General features: G+C 44.1%; 1 protein-coding gene across 3 annotated transcripts in view; it reads right to left on the bottom strand.

Annotated features, from left to right (window-relative positions):
• RXRG (retinoid X receptor gamma) overlaps positions 1-21,108 on the bottom strand; it is a 49,866-nt gene that overhangs the window by 7,092 nt on the left and 21,666 nt on the right. For 2 of the 3 annotated variants that reach the window (XM_040229970.1, XM_040229971.1), the window contains exons 3-8: positions 12,127-12,271; positions 9,682-9,861; positions 3,329-3,489; positions 3,083-3,212; positions 1,704-1,836; positions 292-383 (exon numbers count right to left, since the gene is read on the bottom strand). In XM_040229970.1, the coding sequence (XP_040085904.1) occupies positions 292-383; positions 1,704-1,836; positions 3,083-3,212; positions 3,329-3,489; positions 9,682-9,861; positions 12,127-12,271 (841 nt within the window). Of the gene's footprint in view, positions 1-291; positions 384-1,703; positions 1,837-3,082; positions 3,213-3,328; positions 3,490-9,681; positions 9,862-12,126; positions 12,272-18,399; positions 18,546-21,108 lie in introns of those variants that run through there. The other variant, XM_040229972.1, reaches the window with a different exon arrangement.

Raw genomic sequence — 21,108 nt, 5'->3', positions numbered from 1 at the left:
TATTTACTCACTAGTTTCTGTCTCCCCCGGAGAACCCTCCTTTGCTATCCTAGGCCTCTATCATCTCCCACCTTCCCCACTGACCCCCAGCGTGCACACTCCACGCCCGTTTGAGACACTTTTCAAGATGGCTCAGGGAGCAGAGGCCATGCAGAGGCAACTCTGTCCTCCCCACGGACAGGTCTCCTGGCCCTGCCTTCTCCCCTCTCTGTCTCAGCCGAGCTAGAGGGCCAAATAACATCAGAGCGCCGGGGGCTGACCAGGGAGGACGGCTAAGCAAGACGCTGTCACCTGGGTTAAACAGCACGATGGCTCGCAGGCACCCCAGCTCTGACTTATCCATCTGCATGTCCTTCATTTTGGAGACCAGCTCAGTCAGAACTCTGTTCACAGGAAACAATGACAGGTAATGAGAAAATCACGAGCACCAGACCAAAGGCTGATAAAATGAATGCAATCAGTATTTATTATGTACCCACCCCGCCCATGTTTTCCAGTCAATGGGCCAGGTACTAGGGGCACAGAGATGAATCAGGAGCAGTCCCTGATCTCAAGGAGCTCACAGTTTAATCAAAGCAACAGACACAGAGACAGCACATAGCAACAACACCAAGGCAGTGACCGACATAATCAGAGTCCCAGGAGGAGGCAGGGAACTCAGAGAGGGGGCTGGAAAAGCAGCCTAGAGGTTTTGGAAATTGGTAGAAGTGCAACAGGCAAAGCAGGGCGAGGGCCCTGCTTTTTTGGAATAGCACAGCAGAGGATGGTGTTCACCGACACAGTAGAAATCTCCAGGCACCATCAAGAGGACTAAGTCCTCTGAAGACCACGGGCGGAACATGTTGTGGGAAAAGGCAGGGAAGGAGCAGAGACGTCTTAGATCGACATGCATATGGCCCTGGAAGACCGTTTCTGTTGGGGTTGGAAAGGGGCCACAGGTCCCCAGCACTGGGTAGAGCCCATCTTCAAGCTCACCTTTCCCTTTCCTAGTGCGTCTCCATCCTGTCACCCCAAGTCATTCACCTCTACTCATTTCTCATCTCCTTAAATCACCTGGCTTAATTTCCCTGAGGGCACAGAATCCCAGACTGAGGCCATTGCTCCCTCAGCAGGCTTGCCCCAGAGAGATGGAGGGTCCAGCAAAAAGCCTAGCTCATCTTTCCTGGACTCCTAAAGTCAGATTCTAAGCCTTCATTCCTGTCCCAGCCCTCTCGGATAAGCAGTTCAAACTCCCCACCCCTACTCATTCAGTCATGTCCAACTCCAGAGACTGTAGCCCACCAGGGTCCTGTGTCCATGGGATTCTCCAGGCAAGACTACTGGAGTGGATTGCCATTTCCTTCTTCAAGGGATGTTCCTGACCCAGGGATTGAACCCATGTCTCCTGCATTGCTGGCAGATTCTTTACCGATTGAGCCACAAAGGAAGCCAGTCTTACTAGGTGATGTTAGTAACACCGTCTCTTCCTTGGAAACCCATAGGTTTTCATCTGCCAGTAACTCTGTTGGCCTCTGACTGGCTCTGTCTCCTTGAATCAACATTTCTTTTAGTCACTTTCTCATTTCCCAGGTTTATGCTTTCATGTGCTTAATGGTCTCTGCTTCCAGCCATATATGTACAGCTGCTTGAGCTAGCCATTCTAAACACACACATGCACACACGAATACACACACACACACATGCTGGAAGCAGAAGAGAGCCACCTGTCAAAGATGGAGCCAACCCCAGCGCTGTGGGCACTACTTCGGTGGACGTGTAATCCCGTGGCCAGAAGGATGCCATCCTGCACAGAAACCGAGCGGTGGGAAAAGGAGGCGATCAGCAGCTCATTCCACCCTGCAAGGATAAGGGAAACCTGACCACACTCTCGCTTCATGGATAGTCATCCAAGGCATGTATTATTATCCTTTGGAATAAAAACAGAATCAGAAATCCAGTTCCAGACAATACTGCTAATTACTGAAGAAACAAATGATAAGACTGGGGTCTCCTGACGTGAGGCTATGCCCATCCCTCAGTCTCCCCCTATGCTGCCTAGAATGGCAGCTTGAGAACAAGGACTCTTTATTCCCCAGTCCATCAACAGACATGGATTGAACACTTAACAGGTAATAGTCACTATGTTAGCCACCGTGGTGGATAAAGCAAGCATACCTTGCAGTCTCTGCCCCCAGGACCTGATAACCTAGTTTTATTTCTTTGGCATTGTCTAGTATCACCCAGCATGGCATGAAGCTTTCCATCGACACTCAGGGATCGCTCATTATTTGATAGGAATGAAATGAGTGCACTGGCTTCCAAGGCTCAGCCAATCTTCATGAAATTTCTCTCCTGGCTCCGTGACAAAGAGGAGATTTGGCATATGTCAACTGCAGTGTCCCAGAAATGGGAGGCGAGAGAGGTTACAACACGTAGAATATTAAAATAGGAAGGGACCCTGGAATCCATCTAGCACCAGTCTGAGCAAAATCTTTGGCTTCCCTTAGTTCATCTGTGAAATGAAATATCTCTATTTTCCAATTTCATAATAATAATGGGGCAGAGCTTCAGATTGTCTTCAGTAAAAACTATTTAACTCTCTTCAAAAATTAAATGCAAATTATAAAGGCTATGTAAAATTTGCATGGAAAAATAGTTCTTTCCTGGTCACTCTAAGGATTCTAGGAAGCAGTTTAAAAAACCCAATGGACAGAAAAGTCTCTGCTTCTTACTAACTTTCCTCTTTTTGAATTTTTATGTGTGTGTTTAAAAGTTTTTTTTCTCTGATAATAAAATGCATGTATAAACTAATACAAATTTCATTGTGTAAAAAAAAAATTAAATATCAAAAAAGAAAAAGTCTTATTCTTCCATTAACAAATTGTTTTGTTTGGGAACGAAAAGTTTGGGAGAGGGCCATCTAAATTTAAGAGATTGTAAATAATATAAAAAAGAACAATCTCACATAGGGTAATCCTGTCTCAACAAGATGCACCAGCTTGGATGGGTTCAACTCCATCAGGTCATTTGTTTTAGAATCCCAAGGGCAAAATGGCAACCCAAGTGCTTGTCCCAAGAAAAAAGGATCCTTAGTATCACTTACCTGCCCGGAGCAGAATGACCTGGTCCTCCAAGGTGAGGTCAGAGAAGTGGGGAATACGCTTGGCCCATTCAACGAGAGTAAAAAGCTGCTTATCAGCAGCGTGGCATATATTGGTGACAGGGTCATTAGTCTGAAAAAAGAACAAAGTAATCTGAAGGGACATAGTCTAAGACTGACACGTGTCCCTTGCCCATGTTTAGCCCCATCTAAGATATGGCAGCTGGATGGAGAGCTAAGGCCACCTACCGAATTCTCCGTGTTCATGTCACCATAGGATTCTGTCTTGGGTTCGACAGCAAGTTCGGCTTCCAGAATCCTCTCCACGGGCATATCCTCGTGGCTGCTGTTGGCACACTCTGCCTCACTCTCAGCCCGCTCCCGGCTTCTCTGCCTTTCTTCCTGCACAGCTGGCAGCGACAAGGATGTGCAGGGGTCACCATGTGCCCAGGACAACAGTGGGAAATTTAGTTACCTCCCTAAGCCTCCATTTGCTCATCTGTAAAATGGGCGCCATCATGGTAGTGAATCAGGACATTGTGCTTTTAACAAGAAAGCAGAGTGTTTGCTTATGCCTGTGCAGAACTGTGGGCTTTTTAGTCCATATTCTTTCCAGTTCATAATGATGACCTCTCTAAGAAGTATTCATTTTAAGCTTTAATCACCTCCAACTTTGCCCTTTCTTTAAATGAACCACTGTCTCCTTGCATGCAGTGTGCCACGTCCTTTCTCCACCTGCTACCTCTAATAAACTATGAGCACGCAATAGTTAAGTAACAAGCATATTACTCTAAAAACTCCCTCTGTCAGATCCTATGCATCATCCCTGGCATTCACGTCCCATTAGGTCTGCCCCTAGAGCACCAGCCTGAACACAACATCACCTGATCTGACTTGTCAGGGAAGATCTTTAGGGAGCCATGCGGGCATTTAGTAAGCAGAAGGGTGGAGGAATGTCACCTAGATGACATTTCAGAATCAGTAGATGATTTAGAGGGTGAGGAAGGGTACACAGGCAGAGGGGGAGGCTGGAATTTTCTCAGACTCCCCAAACTTAGGGTTTTCATCTAGAACCTTCTAGGTCTGTGCATGAGAATATCAGCCAATATTTCCCAATTCTGTCCTCTTCATTGGGAGGACAGTCTCTATGAGGTTAGTTTCAATTCTCTCAAAAGCTTTAGTTTTCATCTTATTCCCAGTAGCAATAAACAGAATTCAATATTAGCACACATCTTTTTAAATCCCAAGAATCAAGAAAAGTATACTCTAAACAGTGGCTAAGCAGGACCTCAGTGATAATTACTCCATCAGAGACTTCGTCTCATTGCCTCTCCTTCCCTCCCCATCATCCACTTTCCCAGGCACCTCCTACTCTCTGAAGGCAGAAGGAGCTACAGAGGCTGCAGAATGAACTGGGACAGGCTGCTGGACATTTAGTTTGTCACTCAAGGGATATTATCGATCTGTCAAAGTAGGTCAGAAAAGAGTCTGCCTCACAGACACAGCTGATACAGTCTCAAATAGAGACGCACTGGGAAGCCTCAAGATGAGAATAATACTCAGGGGTTGAGAGGGAAGGAGGGTAGGAAGGAAGGAGTAAAGGAAGAAAAGGAAGAGAGTCTGAAGCAAGGGATTAAGAAAAAGAAGAAACAGGAGAGAAAGAGAACAAAGACGAGAAAATAGCAGAAGAGCAAAAATCATGTACTTGGAGTCAAATCTTTCTCAAAATGGGCCTGACCATTTCCTAGCTAGTAGCATCAGACATGTTACTCAGCCTACAAAGCCTCAGCCTCCCGATATATAAGGTGCGGCTTGTAGCACTTAACCTAGATCGTTTTCTGAAGATTAAATGAAGTAATAATTTAAAAGTTAAAAAAGCAGCGTTTTCCCTCCCCTTGGTCTCTCTTCACACTCTTGGACTCTGCCCTGGTCCTTTCTCCATCCCCTCTTTGGACCTCGTCCTCTCTCTCCTTGTTTCTCTTTTCCCTCATCCTTTCTTTCTATCCATTCTGTTAGCCCTCATTCACTGACAACATACAGAAACTCTCATGTGTGTTTTTATATTCAGTTGGATTTGCTGGTTAAAAAGTTGAATGCTTCTTGTATTAATTTTTTAAGATAGGTTAATGGGCTTCTATTTGTCTTAATTTGAAAAGATGGGGAAAGCAATATAAGTTCCTTTTGTGGTCCTCAATTGATTTCTTCTATAGATTTGTAACTCTCAAGGAAAATAACTTTCAAGCTTCAAAGAAAATAACCTTGGCTTCAGGGAATTAGATCCTAATTCCAATTCTGTCATTAATTGAGTGATCTTTTTCTATTCATTTCTCTTTTTTTGTGCCATGAATCTTACTGTCGTCAATAGGAGTCCAGTATCTCTGGCTGGAGGAAATTCTCTATGGACAGACATTTTGAGCTACTGCTACTCCGTATATCAGGCTACATTTAGGGGACAGTGGGATCTAAAACAGGATTATTCTTTAGTCCAACATATATCTATTGAGATGCACTAAAATAGCCAAAATTTATCAAGCTTTTTCTCTGTGTCAGAACTGTGCTTAACATTTTTCATAGATTATGTCATTTAACCCTCTGAAGAGCTATCAACCACAGAGAAGTTAGGTGACCTGCCTAAGGTCACAGAGCTAGAAAATGATGAAGTCAGCATTGTAGATAGACCTAGGCTGGCAGTCTGAGCCTATCTCTAACCCCTCTTTACTACCTCCAAAGCTGTAGGCTGGTTGGATTAATAAACCCACAGAGATATCAAATGCTGCCTAAACTGCCTCAAAATAATCCATTCTCTTACTACCCAAACTATATCATATGACCCCAAATTGTGGAAACAGACTACCCCAGAACCCTGATTGTTTGGTGGCCTGGATGCCAGAGGGTCCCAGTCCTACAGCAGCTCTGCCATTAGCTTGCTATGTAAGCTTAGGCAAGACTCTAGCCTCTCAGAACTTCCGCTTCTTCTTTCAGAAAATAAATGTGTTACATCAGACAACAGCAAATGTCCATTTCAGCTTCACCCCAACATGTACCCTGATCCCAGACAGGTGAATTCTGAGCCCACCTCAGTTTTATCTCTTTCTATCTGTCCAACTCTCTAGTAATATAAATTCCATAGTATCATTCAGTTATCTGTTCCAGAATTTTATTATTGTTATCCACAAGAAGGTGTATGAACTGAGCCATAAATTTTGCAAACAAAGACCAGAAATGATAGTGGCAAAGGGAAGACTGTCCAGTCACTTTTAAAAAGTGACATTTCACATAGTGAGATGAGGAACTGATTCATTTCTTTGCCTTCTCTCTGTCAGGGTAAATAGTATGAATTCCTTTAGTAACTTCCCAAACAGCCCTTTTCCACTCCTAATTTTTAATGATTCAGCTTTTCATCACTCTTGTTTCACCACATTATTTTTTTTAATTCAGGAACCAAAACTGGACCCAATTTTCTAATAATGAATCAGAATACTAGGTTTAAAAGAATCTAGAGCCTATTATACAGAGTAAGTCAGAAAGGAAAGGACAAATACCATATATTAACGTACATATATGGAATCTAGAAAGATGGTACCAACGATCCTACAGGCAGGCAGCAAAGGAGACACAGACATAAAGAACAGACTTTGGGACTCAGTGGGGGAAGAGCGTGGAATGCTTTGAGAGAACAGCATTGAAACATAACAGATGGTCAGTGCAAGTTTGATGCATGAAACAGGGCATCCAAAGTCAGTGCTCTTGGATAACACAGAGGAACAGGGTGGGGAGGGAGGTGGGAAGAGGGTTCAGGATGGGGGGACACATGTATACCTATGGCCAATTCATGCTGATGTATGGCAAAAACCATCACAATATTGGAAAGTAATTATCCTCCAATTAAAAGAAATAATTTTTTTTTAGAAAAAGGACAGCCCAGGCTGTTATAATCCACATGTCCCTGTTTGACTTACTTTTTTAAAATAAAGAATCATATTTCCCATAGTTTGCTCCATGAACCACTCTGACCCTAATTGAGCCAGAAATATTTAGGTTGAGTTTTGAGAGACAGAATTAGACTGTGAAGCAACAGAATCGAATATAGGTGATTCTCAGTTAGTAGCAATCACACTCTATGCTTATGAGAGACACACTTTGGGGTCATTAATTTAATTTTTTGACTTATCACAGTGGTGGAAGCTACAAAGAGTGAGTTATCAATTCTATCCTGGTGAAGAGAAGACAGTCTCTACCATCTGGTTTTTCACATCACATGTTCCAGTCTAGAAAATCATTGATGCTTCTACAGCAAGTATGACACAAACATAAAGTAGACACCCAGTTAATACATGATGAATGAATGAATGACTGAGCAAATGAATCATTTAGAAGCACCTGAATTACTAAAGCATCTGACTCCAATATTTAGTTTAAACCACTCATTCATTCTCTCAACAAATATTTCCTAAATATCTATCATGTGCTAGTCCCTGGTGTTACAGCAGTCGGGGGTAGGGAGGCAAGAAAAATACCCCTGCCTTTTTGGAGCCAGGCAGTAGACAAAATTTAAATATGTGTCAGATAGTAATAAATGCTGTAGGGAATAAACTGGGAAGTATTAAGGGTGGTTGATGTGATCTGAGTCAGTGTAGTCAGGCAAAACTTTAAGAAGTTGACAAGTGAAGATATGAAGGAGAAATGAGCCACACAGACACCCGGGAGAGGGCAGTCTGAGCAGACAGAATAGTAAGTGTAAAGCCCTGAGGCTAGAGCAGAAAGACGGGGGTAGCCAGACCATGTACAGACTTGAAGTCATAACCAGGATTCTGCCTTTTTTCTAAGTAAGAAGTGAAGCCACTAGAGTGTTTTGGTAAAAGAAAGGCTTCACCTGACCCACTTGTTCAAAGACTCACTCTGGCTGCTTTGATAAGGAGAGACTGAAGGAAGATAAAGATGGAGGCAGGCAAACTTCTTAGGAGGCTATTTGTATTACTACAAAAAAACAAACAAAAAAACAGTGGCTTGGCAATAACAGTAAAAATGATGAGACAAGGAAAGATTCTTAACATATTTTGAGAAAGAGACAAGATTTCCTCACCCATTGAATGTGGTGCATAAAAAAAAAAAAAAAGAGGTGTTAAATGGCTTTTGATCTGAGTAGCTGAAAAATGGCTACTTCCTAAAATGGGGAGAACCATATGATGAACAGGTTGAGAGGGCAGGTTTGGGTCTGTCAATTTGAGATTCTTGATAGATATCAGAGTGAGATTCCATCCTTAGTTCCATAGTTCCTTCTTGCCCTGGTAGGAGAAGAGATGTGAGATGAGCTCTGAGCTGGAAGTAAGAAGTTCCAGTTTCTGTTTATCACCTATCTGTGGGACCTTGGGAAACTCACTCCACCAATCCAAGTCTATTTCTTCAGCTATAGAATGGTTAGGTAAAGAAGCTGCCTGCATTGCAGGAGACCCAGGTCCAATCCCTGTGTTGGGAAGATCCCCTGGAGAAGGGAATGGCTACCCACACCAGTATTCTTGCCTGGAGAATTTCATGGTGGGTTACAGTCCATAGGGTCTCAAAGAGTTGGATACAAGTCAGTGACTAACACTTTCGCTTTCAGAATGGTTAGGGTTATTAAGTTATTCTTAAGGGCCACCTCCATCCCAAACATTCTAAGAGTGCCATTTTTTCCTTGCTGGTAGGATTCTTTCCTATAAGGGGTCCAAACCCTTTATTCACTGGTCCTTTTAGCCAGCCTCCCCCCTCCTCATAGAAGAGAAGTTCTTTAAGAATAAAGAGTCACCTGAGAGAGACAAAAAAAACGCCTTGTTCCTATTTCTGAGAGGCTCTTGACTCTTGAATCTATTAAGATTTACCATTTACACCCTGTACCTCTTGAGTTCACTAGCTAATTAACTTCTTGATTTGATTTATTTGTGTTACTTAATAGAAAGAGGTTTTGATCTTGTAAATAAACAGAAAGCATGTTCAGACTTTTTTTCCCTATGACAACCCAGCTAACCTACCCTGTAAATTTGAAAGACATAACATTTTAAAAGTACACAATGATGATCCCTCTGAATGAGAAGGCTGTCTGATTATTGGTAATGCCAATAATCCCCAAAGACTTTGGAATACACCAATCTCAGAGGATTTATAGCAGACCAAGGTTATAAAAGCCCAGAGAGATTAATCAAACCAGCCGACTTTCCTAGGGTGAGGATTAGAGGGGAGAGTCAGCTCTGCCCAGAAGGTCAGTCTGATGCTCCATGGGGGGGCCAGCACCCTGAGACCTCAGCTCTAACACTGCCTGGATATTGGAAGAGGAAGAGAGTGGGTCCTGTTTGGACCGTCATCTGAGGTCCAGGACAGGTGAGAATGGTGAAGGAAGATGTTCCCGCTCGCTTTGCTTAGGGATACACACTTACCAGGGCCGGAGGCATTCAATTGCAGCACTTGAGAAATCATGGCAGCCAAAGTCATTCCCTCCTCTGCCTCAAACTTGTTCACACAGTCCAGCCTAGCAGGACTCTTCCCTATGTCCACTGCACTTGCTTCCATTATGTATATGCAAACTGCTCTCTCCCCTGAGTGGAGAGCAGGGCAGCGGGAAGCCTTACCTTCCCTCTTCATGCCCATGACCAGGCACTTCTGATAGCGGCAGTATTGACAGCGATTGCGCTGACGCTTGTCAATGAGGCAGTCTTTGTTATCCCGACACGTGTAGATGAGGTCTTTCCTTATGGTTCTCTTGAAGAACCCTTTGCAGCCTTCACAACTGTACACACCATAGTGCTTTCCTGGCCACGAGAGAAGGACATTCCATAAGTTGGTCCTGTGTTTATCTGGGTCTTTCATTCAAAAGAATCTCTTGGCTCTTCCCGGAAAAACTAGCACATCACCTCGGCATTGGGAACAAAAGCAAAGAATAACTAGCGGAGAATGCAAGCTTGATGACAGGAACCAAACCAAGGCAGAGTAAATATGCCCTTTCTTGTGTCTACCCTCTAGAAGTAATTCTCTGGAATCACTAATTCCAGGGAATGTTATTAAAACAGTTCTGACTTAAGACTTTGCTTCCATTTATTTAACAGGTCATTTCTTATGTTTAGTTAAGCAAAATGTTCTGCCTTCATTCAAGACATTAGTGTTCATAAAAAATTAAAATATCTATGATTGTTGTGTATTATCGAGCAGGGAAATAACCTCAGTTTCACTCGTATTTCTCCATAACTGAAGTCTGAGGACTTAAGAATCTCTCTTCGAACTATTATCCTTTATCATAAACTACGTACAAGAAGCTAACTTATAAATTTTTCAAATAGTATTGCCTATCAGAGGAATAAACTGTTATATGATCTTTACGGCATAACATGACATGTAATCTTGAGATGTGACATAAAGATTTGACGGAAGCTGGTTTTACTTGATCCAGGATAATCTGCTACTTCTTTCATTGCCCTTTTTACCTGTTCCACACATTCAGTTTTCCATGACCCTAGCCAAGGATGGCTAATTTGTGTCAGGAAAGCCACCTCACACAGGACCACACAGGCATCAAGAATCAGTCACCATGGACTTCCTGGGTGGTCTGGTGGCTTACGACTCTACTCCAAAAGCAAGGGGCTCGGGTTCAATACCTGGTCAGGGAGCTAGATTCCCTATGCTGCAACTAAAAAAGATCCTGCATACCACAACTAAAAGGATCCCACATGCCCAATTAAGACCAGACCCCGCACAACCAAAGAAATAAATATTTTTAAAAAGGAGTCTTTCTAGGTAGACATCTTCCCAATACTACACACCAGGCAGCTGTGCTCAGTTGGTTGAAATTGTGAGACTTGAACAATATGAGACAAATTATGCAAAACAAATTTGTGTCTGATTCTTGAGTGTGACATGGGATGCAGTTTAGCTATAGACCTGATATGACTTTCTAATCTGGTGAATCTGAAGTCCCTGAGAACTAACCAATGTTCATATCTGGATCCCAGGAGCTTATATTTCAGAGGAAGCCACTTGAAGGTGCAATGGAGGCTAGAGATAGCCTGCTTGATGAAGTTAGTCTGTGTCTAATCAGCTGACTGCACCGATGTACTGAACTCATAGAATAACAAATAATGCTCTCAGTTCTCAAGTATTTGTCATTAAGAAACATGGGACCAACTTATCATTTCCATGGTTCTCCCATACAGAAATGAACCGCCCAACTTCAATTAAACCATAGCAGAAAAAAACTCTCTATCAAGGGTGTGGCTGGAATTCTGTTGCTATGGCAATGGCCAAATCTGCCCAATTTGGGAACAACTTTTTGAGAACAAGCAGACACTAGCCATGTAGCTAAGCTCCAGGCACTGGGAACTTTCAATGGAGTGACATTTTGCAGTGACTTTAGCGGCAATAAAAAGTAGAGAAAATATTGTCAGCCATCATAGACAGACATAGAAATCTTCCTCATCTTCTCTTTCATCAAGTCAGAGATTCAATTATCATCAAAATTGTTGAGATGGGGAGTAGAGGGGCAGGAATTTTGGAGAGATAGGGAAGGAAGTCATGAAAGAAATGATTTGGGCAAAAGTGGAAGAAGATAAAGAGAATAAAATCAGGGAAAACAATAATTTCCACCCAGGGAAACATGTTAAAAGCCTAGAAGGTTGTAGAGGAAATTTGCTAAAATATCAAAGGATTTCTCTTTGTTGGAAACATTACAGATAACTTTTTTAGTTTTCACTGATAACTTTCTAGTTCTCCCATATTTCATACATTAAGATATTATTTTCATCACAACCATTTCTTTATCCCAGATACACATGCTACACAGTAATTCCAGGGAAGCTTCCTGAAATGTTTCCTATAAATCTAACCACCTAAAGTGAAATCATGCTTTAAATTCATCAAGACTGCAGTGACAGAAATTTACAGCCTGGCCCCCAGCCTGGATCACCGTAAAGGACTCTTTTTTTCTTATTGGGTACAAAGGAGCCAAGTGGGAAGCAGAACAGTTGTCTTCTCTGGGACCTGCGTTGCATGGGGCTCTTGGGAGGGGTGTCTGCCTCTGTACATACCTGAGGACCTGTCCCCACAGATGGCACAGATGTGCTTAACCAGAGACCCCGGGCTGGTGGATGGGCAGTTCATGTGTCCAATGCCAGGAAGCCCTGGTAAGGGCTTGATGTCCTCTGAAATGCTGACACTGTTGACCACATTTAGCTTCAAAAAAAAAAAAAAAAAAGATACAATAAAACACAGAGCCAGAGTAAACCCAAACCCCAAGGCAGAAACTAACAAGGCCTTCCTTGGGGGAAAAAAAAGCAGGTTCTATTTCAAGAAGTAGTTTCCAAGTACAGAGTGTCTAAAATTGCGTACGAAGAATGTGAATTTAAGGGAGAAAAAGAGTAACATAGAGGAACTAAGTCATTTCTAAATGCCAAAACCTAAACTGAAAATCACAACACATCTACATCAGAGCTCTCAACTTTAACTCATTTTACTCATGTATTATTTGAGCTAGAAATCCACACTGAACAGCACTCTCAGGACAAGTCTGTGTATTTCTATATTTTTTATTAACTACCTCTTGCCTATTCAACAGTGCTCCAAGAGGAGATATGGCCCTCAGGCAAAAGACTGAGACTCTGAGAGAACCAAGCAAAATATGCAAATCAATTTGTTTAGAGAATCAACAGACATTCACAAGCACTCATTATGCCAGGCTCCACGCCAGGCTCTGTAGTACAAAGGTAAGTAAAATGCACACTTAAGATGTTTGCAGTAAAATGGATGAGGAGACAATGTGTGGTGGTCATCTCAGTGAGCCTACTTAAGACACTAAGCCAAATGCCCCAATCACTGCAGTAGCACTAAAAATTAGCTTAAAAGCCCCTGATCATACTTTAGAACTTGTCTATAAGAAAAAAATAACCTCCATGGAAATAAAGAGCAGCACTTCCCAGTACCTGACATCAACCCAGCAAGTTGTAGCGCGGTAAGAGAAAGACGGGCCTCTAGGCTGGACAGCTGGTGTTTGTCAAGTGGGGTAGAAATCAAGCATTGTTCTCACCCAGGCTCCAAGGACAAAGCTATGACAACAGCTGAACTCTGCTAAAGTAGAGAGGTAAGGTGCTCACTCTTGAGATCAAGGAAGACTTCCCTGTCTGCACATGTGCGGGAAGGCTCCTTGGGGTCAAAAAGGGAGGGGGCTCCATGGGCCGCATGCCAGGAAAAGTGTGAACATGCGCCCAACAGCCCTCTGCAGTGGGATCCATCGTAGCACAAAGTTGCGAACACATCTTGGGGAACGTCCTAGGAGCAGTCAGATATGAAGAAAGTAAGGTAATTGGCCAGTGTAAACAAAGACACGCTTCCCAGGTGGCGCTAGTTGTGAAGAATCATCCTGCCAATGCAGGCGACAGGAGAGACGTCGGTTCAATCCCGGGGTCAGGAAGATCTCCTGGAGGAGGAAGTGGCACCTCACTCCAGTATTCTTGCTAGAAGAATCCCTGGAACAGAGGAGCCTAGCTGGCTACAGTCCATGGGGTCGCAAAGAGTCAGACATGGCCGAGCATCTGAGCACACGCACAAAGACCCAGAAGGACAGTCCTGCATAAGTGATTTAAATCACCTCTTTACTGCTCTGCTCCTCGTTCAGGATGCCCACACTCTTCCCCAGGTGTGTATTTCTGCCTAGCTTCAGACTTACTGTGCTCCTCCTCACTTAGAAAGGCTGCTCATACTCTTTCTTTCTGGGTGTGTATTTCTTCCTTACTTTTGTCTTAAATAAACTGTTTTTCTGTGTGCTCTCCCATACATGTTACGCTGTGTCTCTAATAAACTTTGTAACTATTTTTACAGCTTTTGCCTCCATGAAACATTCTTGCTTTCCAACAGGGGAAAGAGCCAGGGCCACTTTGCTTCTAGCCTCTAATCCCTGGTTGGCTAGGATTCCTGGTTTTCATCCAGGTTACCCGGGTTCAATTCCTGGGGCTAAGATCTCTTTGCAAGATCACTTGTTGCTATCTCTCTGGGATCAGTAGGGCATTGGTAGAACTGAATGGCTCAAAAAAGGAACATTGTGAGATGCCTTTCCTTACCCCTTAGCACAAGTTAGCATTAGCTCCTCGCCACCACCACCTCCATGTCTCTTGGTGCTCTAATGGAGATGACTGAGAAGCCACTGCTACCTGTTTTCTATTCATCAAAGAAAAGTTAAATACACATAAGTCCGTCATCAATCAGCAGCATTTCTGTAGCATGGGTACAGGTCAACATTTCAGACACTGTGAAGGGAGATATAAAACCTAGATCTGTCTCTCACTCCTCAAAAATGGTCACAATCTCAGTGAGGAGTCAGAACACACACAAACACTAAGAACACGTCCAAGTAAATGCAAACAAAGGTGATGCTGAGTGCGCATGCGCTCAGGTACCCAGTGGCCGCACCCGGTGAATGCCTGGGGGTTTTAGGGAGGGCCCATTGACTTCTGCATGGTCTATATGAATTCTGAGTCACACTGCCCAACCGAAGTGACTGCAATTCCAAACTGAACCAAAGGTAGGATTGTCTTCTTTATTTAAGGCCTTTGAAACACAAGAAATGATCAATAAAACATAAAATATAACAGAGCCTGAGTTAGGTTCCTTCTAAATTTACTATCTTTTCAATTCACTAAACAAATATTTATTGAGCAGGAGGTGGGCAGAGGTTCTGGATTAAATGCTGTAAAAGGATGCAAAAAAGAAAAGATAGCGTTCAGGGCCTTGCTTTGAAATCAAAGTCACCAGGAATTTTTAAAAATTAATTTGTGTGAGAAATGAAAACACATATGAGATGAGAGAATTCTCCCTCTCCTTCCTCCTCCCTCCTTTTTGTACAAAGCTAAGACAAGAGATCTAGAATTTATGTTCAGTAATTTTTTTATTTTGGTATAATACAGTGGTTCTTGTTGCCGAATGTGCTCCTGGGAGCTTTGGAAAAAATTTAATTCCAAAGTCTCACACCAAGAAATGATCTGAGGGTCATTGGTGCTGGCATTTCTTTAAGTTGATCAGATAATGCTAATGGCAGTCCAGGGTTCCAAAACACTGATGTAGAGGAGAAAACTTGCTTTGAAATCACACAGCCCTGGGATTGACTCCCCGTCTACCCTTATTAGCTGCATGACTTCAAAGAAGTCTTGGATCCCAGGTCAACATCCCTCCTTATTTATCTTCCTTGACCTTCTGTCTCCTTGTCTGTAAAATGAACATAGTAATACCTAACTTACAGAGTCACTGGGAGGATTAGATGAGATGATAATGTAAAATGCCTGTCACAATGCCTGGTACACAGTAGGTGTTCCATAAATTAGAGCTCTTATCATCCCAATAAAATCTGGTTAATTCAGATTTTGAATGTTTATTATGAACCAACATTCTGCTATGTGCTAGGAATTCTGAGCATCTCAAGGAAAGTTAGATCCATCCCACGAAAAGGAAATATTTTAGAGAGCTCTCTAACTGACTTTTGTCTGCATATCCTGAAATGGATAAGAAAGACCAAGGGAATAAGGAGGAAGACAGTATCACCTGGGGCTCAGGAGACCCTCACCTGCCTTCCTTTCCCACTCCCATCTCCAGTAGGACCAGCTCCACCTTCTCCAGTCTGCAGTGATCACAGAACAGTAATTATTGTTCTTGCTACTCAGTGCTACCATCCAAGGAAAGTTTGCTCAGAGCCAGTTAACTATTTTAATCCTCACAACAACTCTATGAGGTTTTCCTATTTTTCAGCTGAGGAAACTGAGCCATAAAGTGGTTCATTTATTCATTCATTCACAGGTCCTACTGGGATACAAAAGAGAAGTTGCAAGCACTGCCTCAGGAAACTGGCCATCAATGAGATAAAAAGCTGGTTGGGATAATTTAGGAAAGAAAGATCACAAGCAAGATTAGGGAAGATGTCTCCAAGGAAGGAGCATTTGATCTGGGACTTGACAAGTTTAAAAAAAGAATGGTATTTGAATGAGCCAGTGGGTGAAAGGTTTAGACAACAAAGACCTGGAGAGAAACCCAACTATTTGTGTGTATGGATGGGAGATAAGATTGAGAGGTGAGCTGTAACCAAGCCCGAGGCTTGATTGCCCAGGGAAAGCAAGCGGACTTAATCTGAGAGGCCATGAGGAGCCATGAGGTTTCCAGCAAAGGAAAAAAGTCCTTAAAGTATGAGGCAGCAGAACAAGGAAGAGAAGAGAGACACCCGAGGCTATGGCAGTTTCCCGCGTAGCAGGTTAGGCACCTTCCCAGATCTAACATGTTGGGGCTGGAACCCTGGGCTTCTGGATCCCAGCTTGTCATTCTTCCTTCCCCACTTTGTCTGTCTTATGTGGCAGGAGCCCGCGACCGCCCCTGCTCTGGCTGCTTCCAGCCCCCACCTCACAGGCAATGAGCCGCCAGAGGCGTAGACTAGGATCTGGTCACTGTCTCCTGGCAGCCCCTCTCCAAAACCCTTCCTTTTCCTGGGCTGGATGGTGGTGGGAGGCAGTGGAGGGGACACATGGGTTGATACCCTCTCCTCTGTCCGTCTCTTTGCTGGCTTGGGGTTTGTGGGGGCCAAGAGCAATGGTAGATGAGACTGAAGGCAGCCACCAGAGCTCAAACCCATTAGCTGCCTGGTCCCAGTCCCACAGCTCCAGCTGTCTTGTTCCATTAGAAGCAGCGCTGCTGAAGTGAGCACTTCAGAGCTGGGATTTACCAGGCAGCTGGCCGCTCCTGAGAAAAAGGAGAGAAACACACTTGGCTGACCTGTCTTCCATTTGCAGACTCTCAGCCAAGGACCGACTGCATCCTACATGCCCTGGAGCCATCACCAAACGTCAGATCCCACATTTCTGAGCTGCTTTCAGCCCAAATTATTCCATTCAAGGCAGATACGTGGCCAGCCAGGCAGAATTCAGGCAGGCACTCCTCTTCCAGTGGGTGGAGTCCTTAGAGTGGCTTATCTTCAGTTAAGTGAGGGTCTTCACCATGAAAAAAGTGCAGAGCCTGGACTTGCCACTTCCTTGCTGTGTGATCTTGACAGGATGACTTCACTCAGAGACTCCACTAACTTATGCACAGACTAAAGCAGTGGTTTTCAAGCTGAGAATATGTGTGGCAGGGGGCGGGGAGGTTGAGTAAGAAGTTTTCACACCTCCTACCTCGAGTTCACCAGACCTGTTTTTACTTAATGTGCAATGACTTCCAAACATGCTTTCACTTGAAGACTTTATGGCTTTTTAAAGATCATTAAACAAGATGGTCTTCAAGATCTGTTCTAGCTGTAACATTTTTAAATTTTTACTAAATTCTTATTATTTTTTAATTTTTGGCCACACCACACAGCTGTGAGATCTTATGTCCCCAGTCAGGGATCAAACGTGTGTTCCCTGCAGTGGGAATGCAAAGTCTTAACCACTAGATCACTGGGGAAGTCTCACATTCGTAGCTTTTATTATCAAAGTAATCTCTGTAAGAATGCAAGCATCTGAAAGGGCAACAATTCAGTTATCAATCACTACCCGGGCAGGAATTGTCAGTGACAGAACGCAGATTAGACAGCAGGGTTGGGACAGGCAAATGAGGTGGAGACCTTCCAAAGACTTGCAGGTCCTGCTTCAGAGTCCAGCCAACAGACAAACTTACAAAAATACAGCATTACACACACACACTGGAAAATGTAATCTAGATCATCTCTCAGAAGCTGCATAAATATCTCCTCAATTATATACATGTTGTTTTGGGAAACAGCTCACTCCACTTAGATCCTCCTCAGGCCAGGGACTGAGTCCCGTACATTTTTAAAATCTCCAGTTCTTAGTGTAATAAATGCTTGTTGAAATGAACTTCTCTGGAACCTTTCAACAACAAAGAACACACACTTGGACTAATGATCACGTAGGTATATAACATTCATCACCTTGGTGCCTGATATGCCACCTGGGTGTAATAATAATAATAGTAAAAATAATACCACCTTATGGCCACAGAGCATCATAAGTACTTAAGAAGGGACTTCTTGAGTCCACATCTTGTTTGATATATACAAAACATGTCTGTCGGGTGATCAGGGCAAAGTGTGTTATCCCACAATAGAGAAAAAGGAACCGAGATAAATATAAGTTCAAAGTGATGGTTTGCAAAAGGTTACGCAGTCCTTGCCTCCAGAGTAATCTGTTCAGTTCTCTTTACTTTTCAAGACTGAAAATCCAACAAGAGCAAAAAGAGAAGCTCAAACACCGGAAAGGCAGAGCACAGAACAGGACACCCCACCTGCTCTCACCCCAAGCACCTCCCTGCTCCCCTTACCCCTAAATCACACTCACCCGAGATTCAGGTCACAGAAGACACATGTTCCCACACGAACTCCACTCAGCCTCAGTCCTGGGCAAGAAAGGCAGGCTGCATAGGAGCCGTCTGTCTGGGGTGAACGCCCGGCCCACAGTGGCTAACTCTGAAGGCACTGGGTGCCCCGTGTCACCCAGTTAATTGGGCAAAGTGTCACTACCCCGTGGCTCCAGAAACCAAGCCCCAAACGCGGCTCTGTGTCTGGGGCTGCTGAGCTCCACCAGTGCTTGGCAAGCTTAATACAGCTCTCATAGCCAAACTTGGCTTCAGCCTCTGCACACAACCCAGTTGGCCAGGACCAGAGCTTCCAGCTGACCTTTCAACCCCAATCCCTCTGTACAGACATATGGTCCAGGAATAGCAGCCCTGCCACTCACATGGCTGTGGAGCTGAATTTATTGGCCAGATTTGGCTCAATGAGACTGGAGTGTGTCTAAAAGCAGGCTTGGAGGGCGGGTGGCTTGCCCCCTCCCCACCCACAAGCCCTGTCACTGGTCATCGCCTCACCCTGTTTTACATCTTCATGAATATAGTCATGGTTGTTTGAAACTGTCTGGTTTCTTCATTTGGTTTTTGTCTGTCTTGCCTGCTGCAGTATAATTACCATGAAAGTAAAGACTTATTCAGTGCTTATCCCTAGAACCTAGGACAGTGTCAAATAGTGACACAAATTGCTGCTGCTGCTGCTGCTAAGTCGCTTTGGTCGTATTCGACTCTGTGCGACCCCATAGACGGCAGCCCACCAGGCTCCCCCATCCCTGGGATTCTCCAGGCAAGAACACTGGAGTGGGTTGCCATTTCCTTCTCCAATGCATGAAAGTGAAAAGTGAAAGTGAAGTCACTCAGTCGTGTCTGACTCTGTGCGACCCCATGGACTGCAGCCCACCAGGCTCCTCCATCCATGGGATTTTCCAGGCAAGAGTACTGGAGTGGGGTGCCATTGCCTTCTCCGAGTGACACAGATTAGGTCCTGCTAAATAGTTATTTGAATAAATGTGAGTGTCCTTTGCAAAATTTTACTTCCAGAACTTAAATCTCTCTCTCTGTCTCTAATCTATTGACTTTGACCTGCCCTCCTGAAATCCATTCCCTTGTGGCTTAGCTGGTAAAGAATCTGCCTACAATGCAGGAGACCTGGGTTTGATCCCAGAGTTGGGAAGATCCCCTGGAGAAGGGAAGGGCTCCCCACTCCAATATTCTGGCCTGGAGAATTCCATGGACTGTATAGTCCATGGGGTTGCAAAGAGTCGGACACGATTGAGCGACTTTCACTTTCACCTTCACCTTAAACCCATTCACATGAATGAAAATGAATAAACAAATCTCTTCAAGGTCCCATGTTCTAAAGGGTAGAGGATCACCAGCTCTGCTGATGACAGCGGGAGAGTGGCATAAATCCATGTCCCTTCCCACTGCCGTCTGGTCTCCACTCCTCGAGTGGCTGACACTCATGGAACGCAAGACTGGAAGTTCTCAGGTCCCTTTTCTATGCTCCCTTAGGTTCTGTCCCTACATCTACACAACGTTGCAATTTATCTGCGTAATGTGCCGCATGCCCCACAGGACTCCTTGGGATCACTAATTATTCATGTTTTAATCCTTGGCAGCCAACAGGAAGATCCTGGGGTCACTGTTGAAGACAGAAGACACCATAGCTGTGAGTAAATGCAGCATCGTGGAGACTGAGTGGGGTGTGGAGATTTGCGGTCTAACCTCGGCTCTGCTGTGACTAGCTGCGTGAAGCTGGACACATCACCTGAGCCCACTGAGCCTACATGGGATGAGAAGCCTGGATGGAATTAGCGGTTCTTAGCTGGGCAGGGATGGGGCAGTTAGAATCCTCTGTGGGGTTTTACAGCTCACACAAGGGCCAAAATATGGGATGAGGGAGAAATGTGTATCCTGAGAAAGATCCTACAGGTGAGGGCCATTAGATATTAATTAGGGTTAAAAGGACTGGCCAAATGGGACCCACATAAGTACTCTGCTTGGCCATGAAATACTTCAAGTCTCTGAATTTGAATGGCTTCAAGTGGGGAGGGCAGCTCTCTACAGCCCCCACCGGTCTGATTCACCCCTCTATGTTACCTGTCTGGCCCCTGGCTCCTGTAATCCCTACACTAGAGAACTGATAAGGTCTTCTCCAGTTTCTTTAACCCACACATGAAAAACTTTCTGAAGTCCTTACTGGCTATAAATTCTATCACTCCACATGGCTTTGCTTTTAGACTCTGAGCACACACTCTCTCTCTAGGGAGAGTCTCTGAAATTCTCTTTGTAGCAGTAAGAAATGCTAAACCAGTGGGGGCCTTGTCTCTTCTACAAACTATAAATTCAAAAGAGACTATAAGACCTACTAATTCTACAGCTAGGCATACTGGTGGTTGGGACAAGAGGGACCCTGACCCCAGTTGTGAGGTACCAGCCCAGTGAGAGTGTGGCAGACAGGGTCATTATTCCTAATGCTTCAAGCCTCCTAATTCTTCACATCCTTTGCATTGTGTCTTTGTAGTTCCTTACACTGAAACAGGCACAAATTATTCCCCTGTCTCAGCAGTGTTGGAGTCAGTCATATAGTTTCCTTAGACCAGTGGGATATCAATGGACATGATGTGAGCAGACTTCACTGTATTTTCCTGATTTGGTTTAGACTTTCACACTCCGGAGGGACACGTTGAAAAAAGCAT

This window comes from Oryx dammah, unplaced genomic scaffold (genome assembly GCF_014754425.2).
Source record: "Oryx dammah isolate SB20612 unplaced genomic scaffold, SCBI_Odam_1.1 HiC_scaffold_28, whole genome shotgun sequence".
Classification (NCBI taxonomy): domain Eukaryota; kingdom Metazoa; phylum Chordata; class Mammalia; order Artiodactyla; family Bovidae; genus Oryx; species Oryx dammah.
The sequence above is the reverse complement of the archived record's forward strand: the minus strand, read 5'-3'. Positions and strand labels throughout refer to the sequence as shown.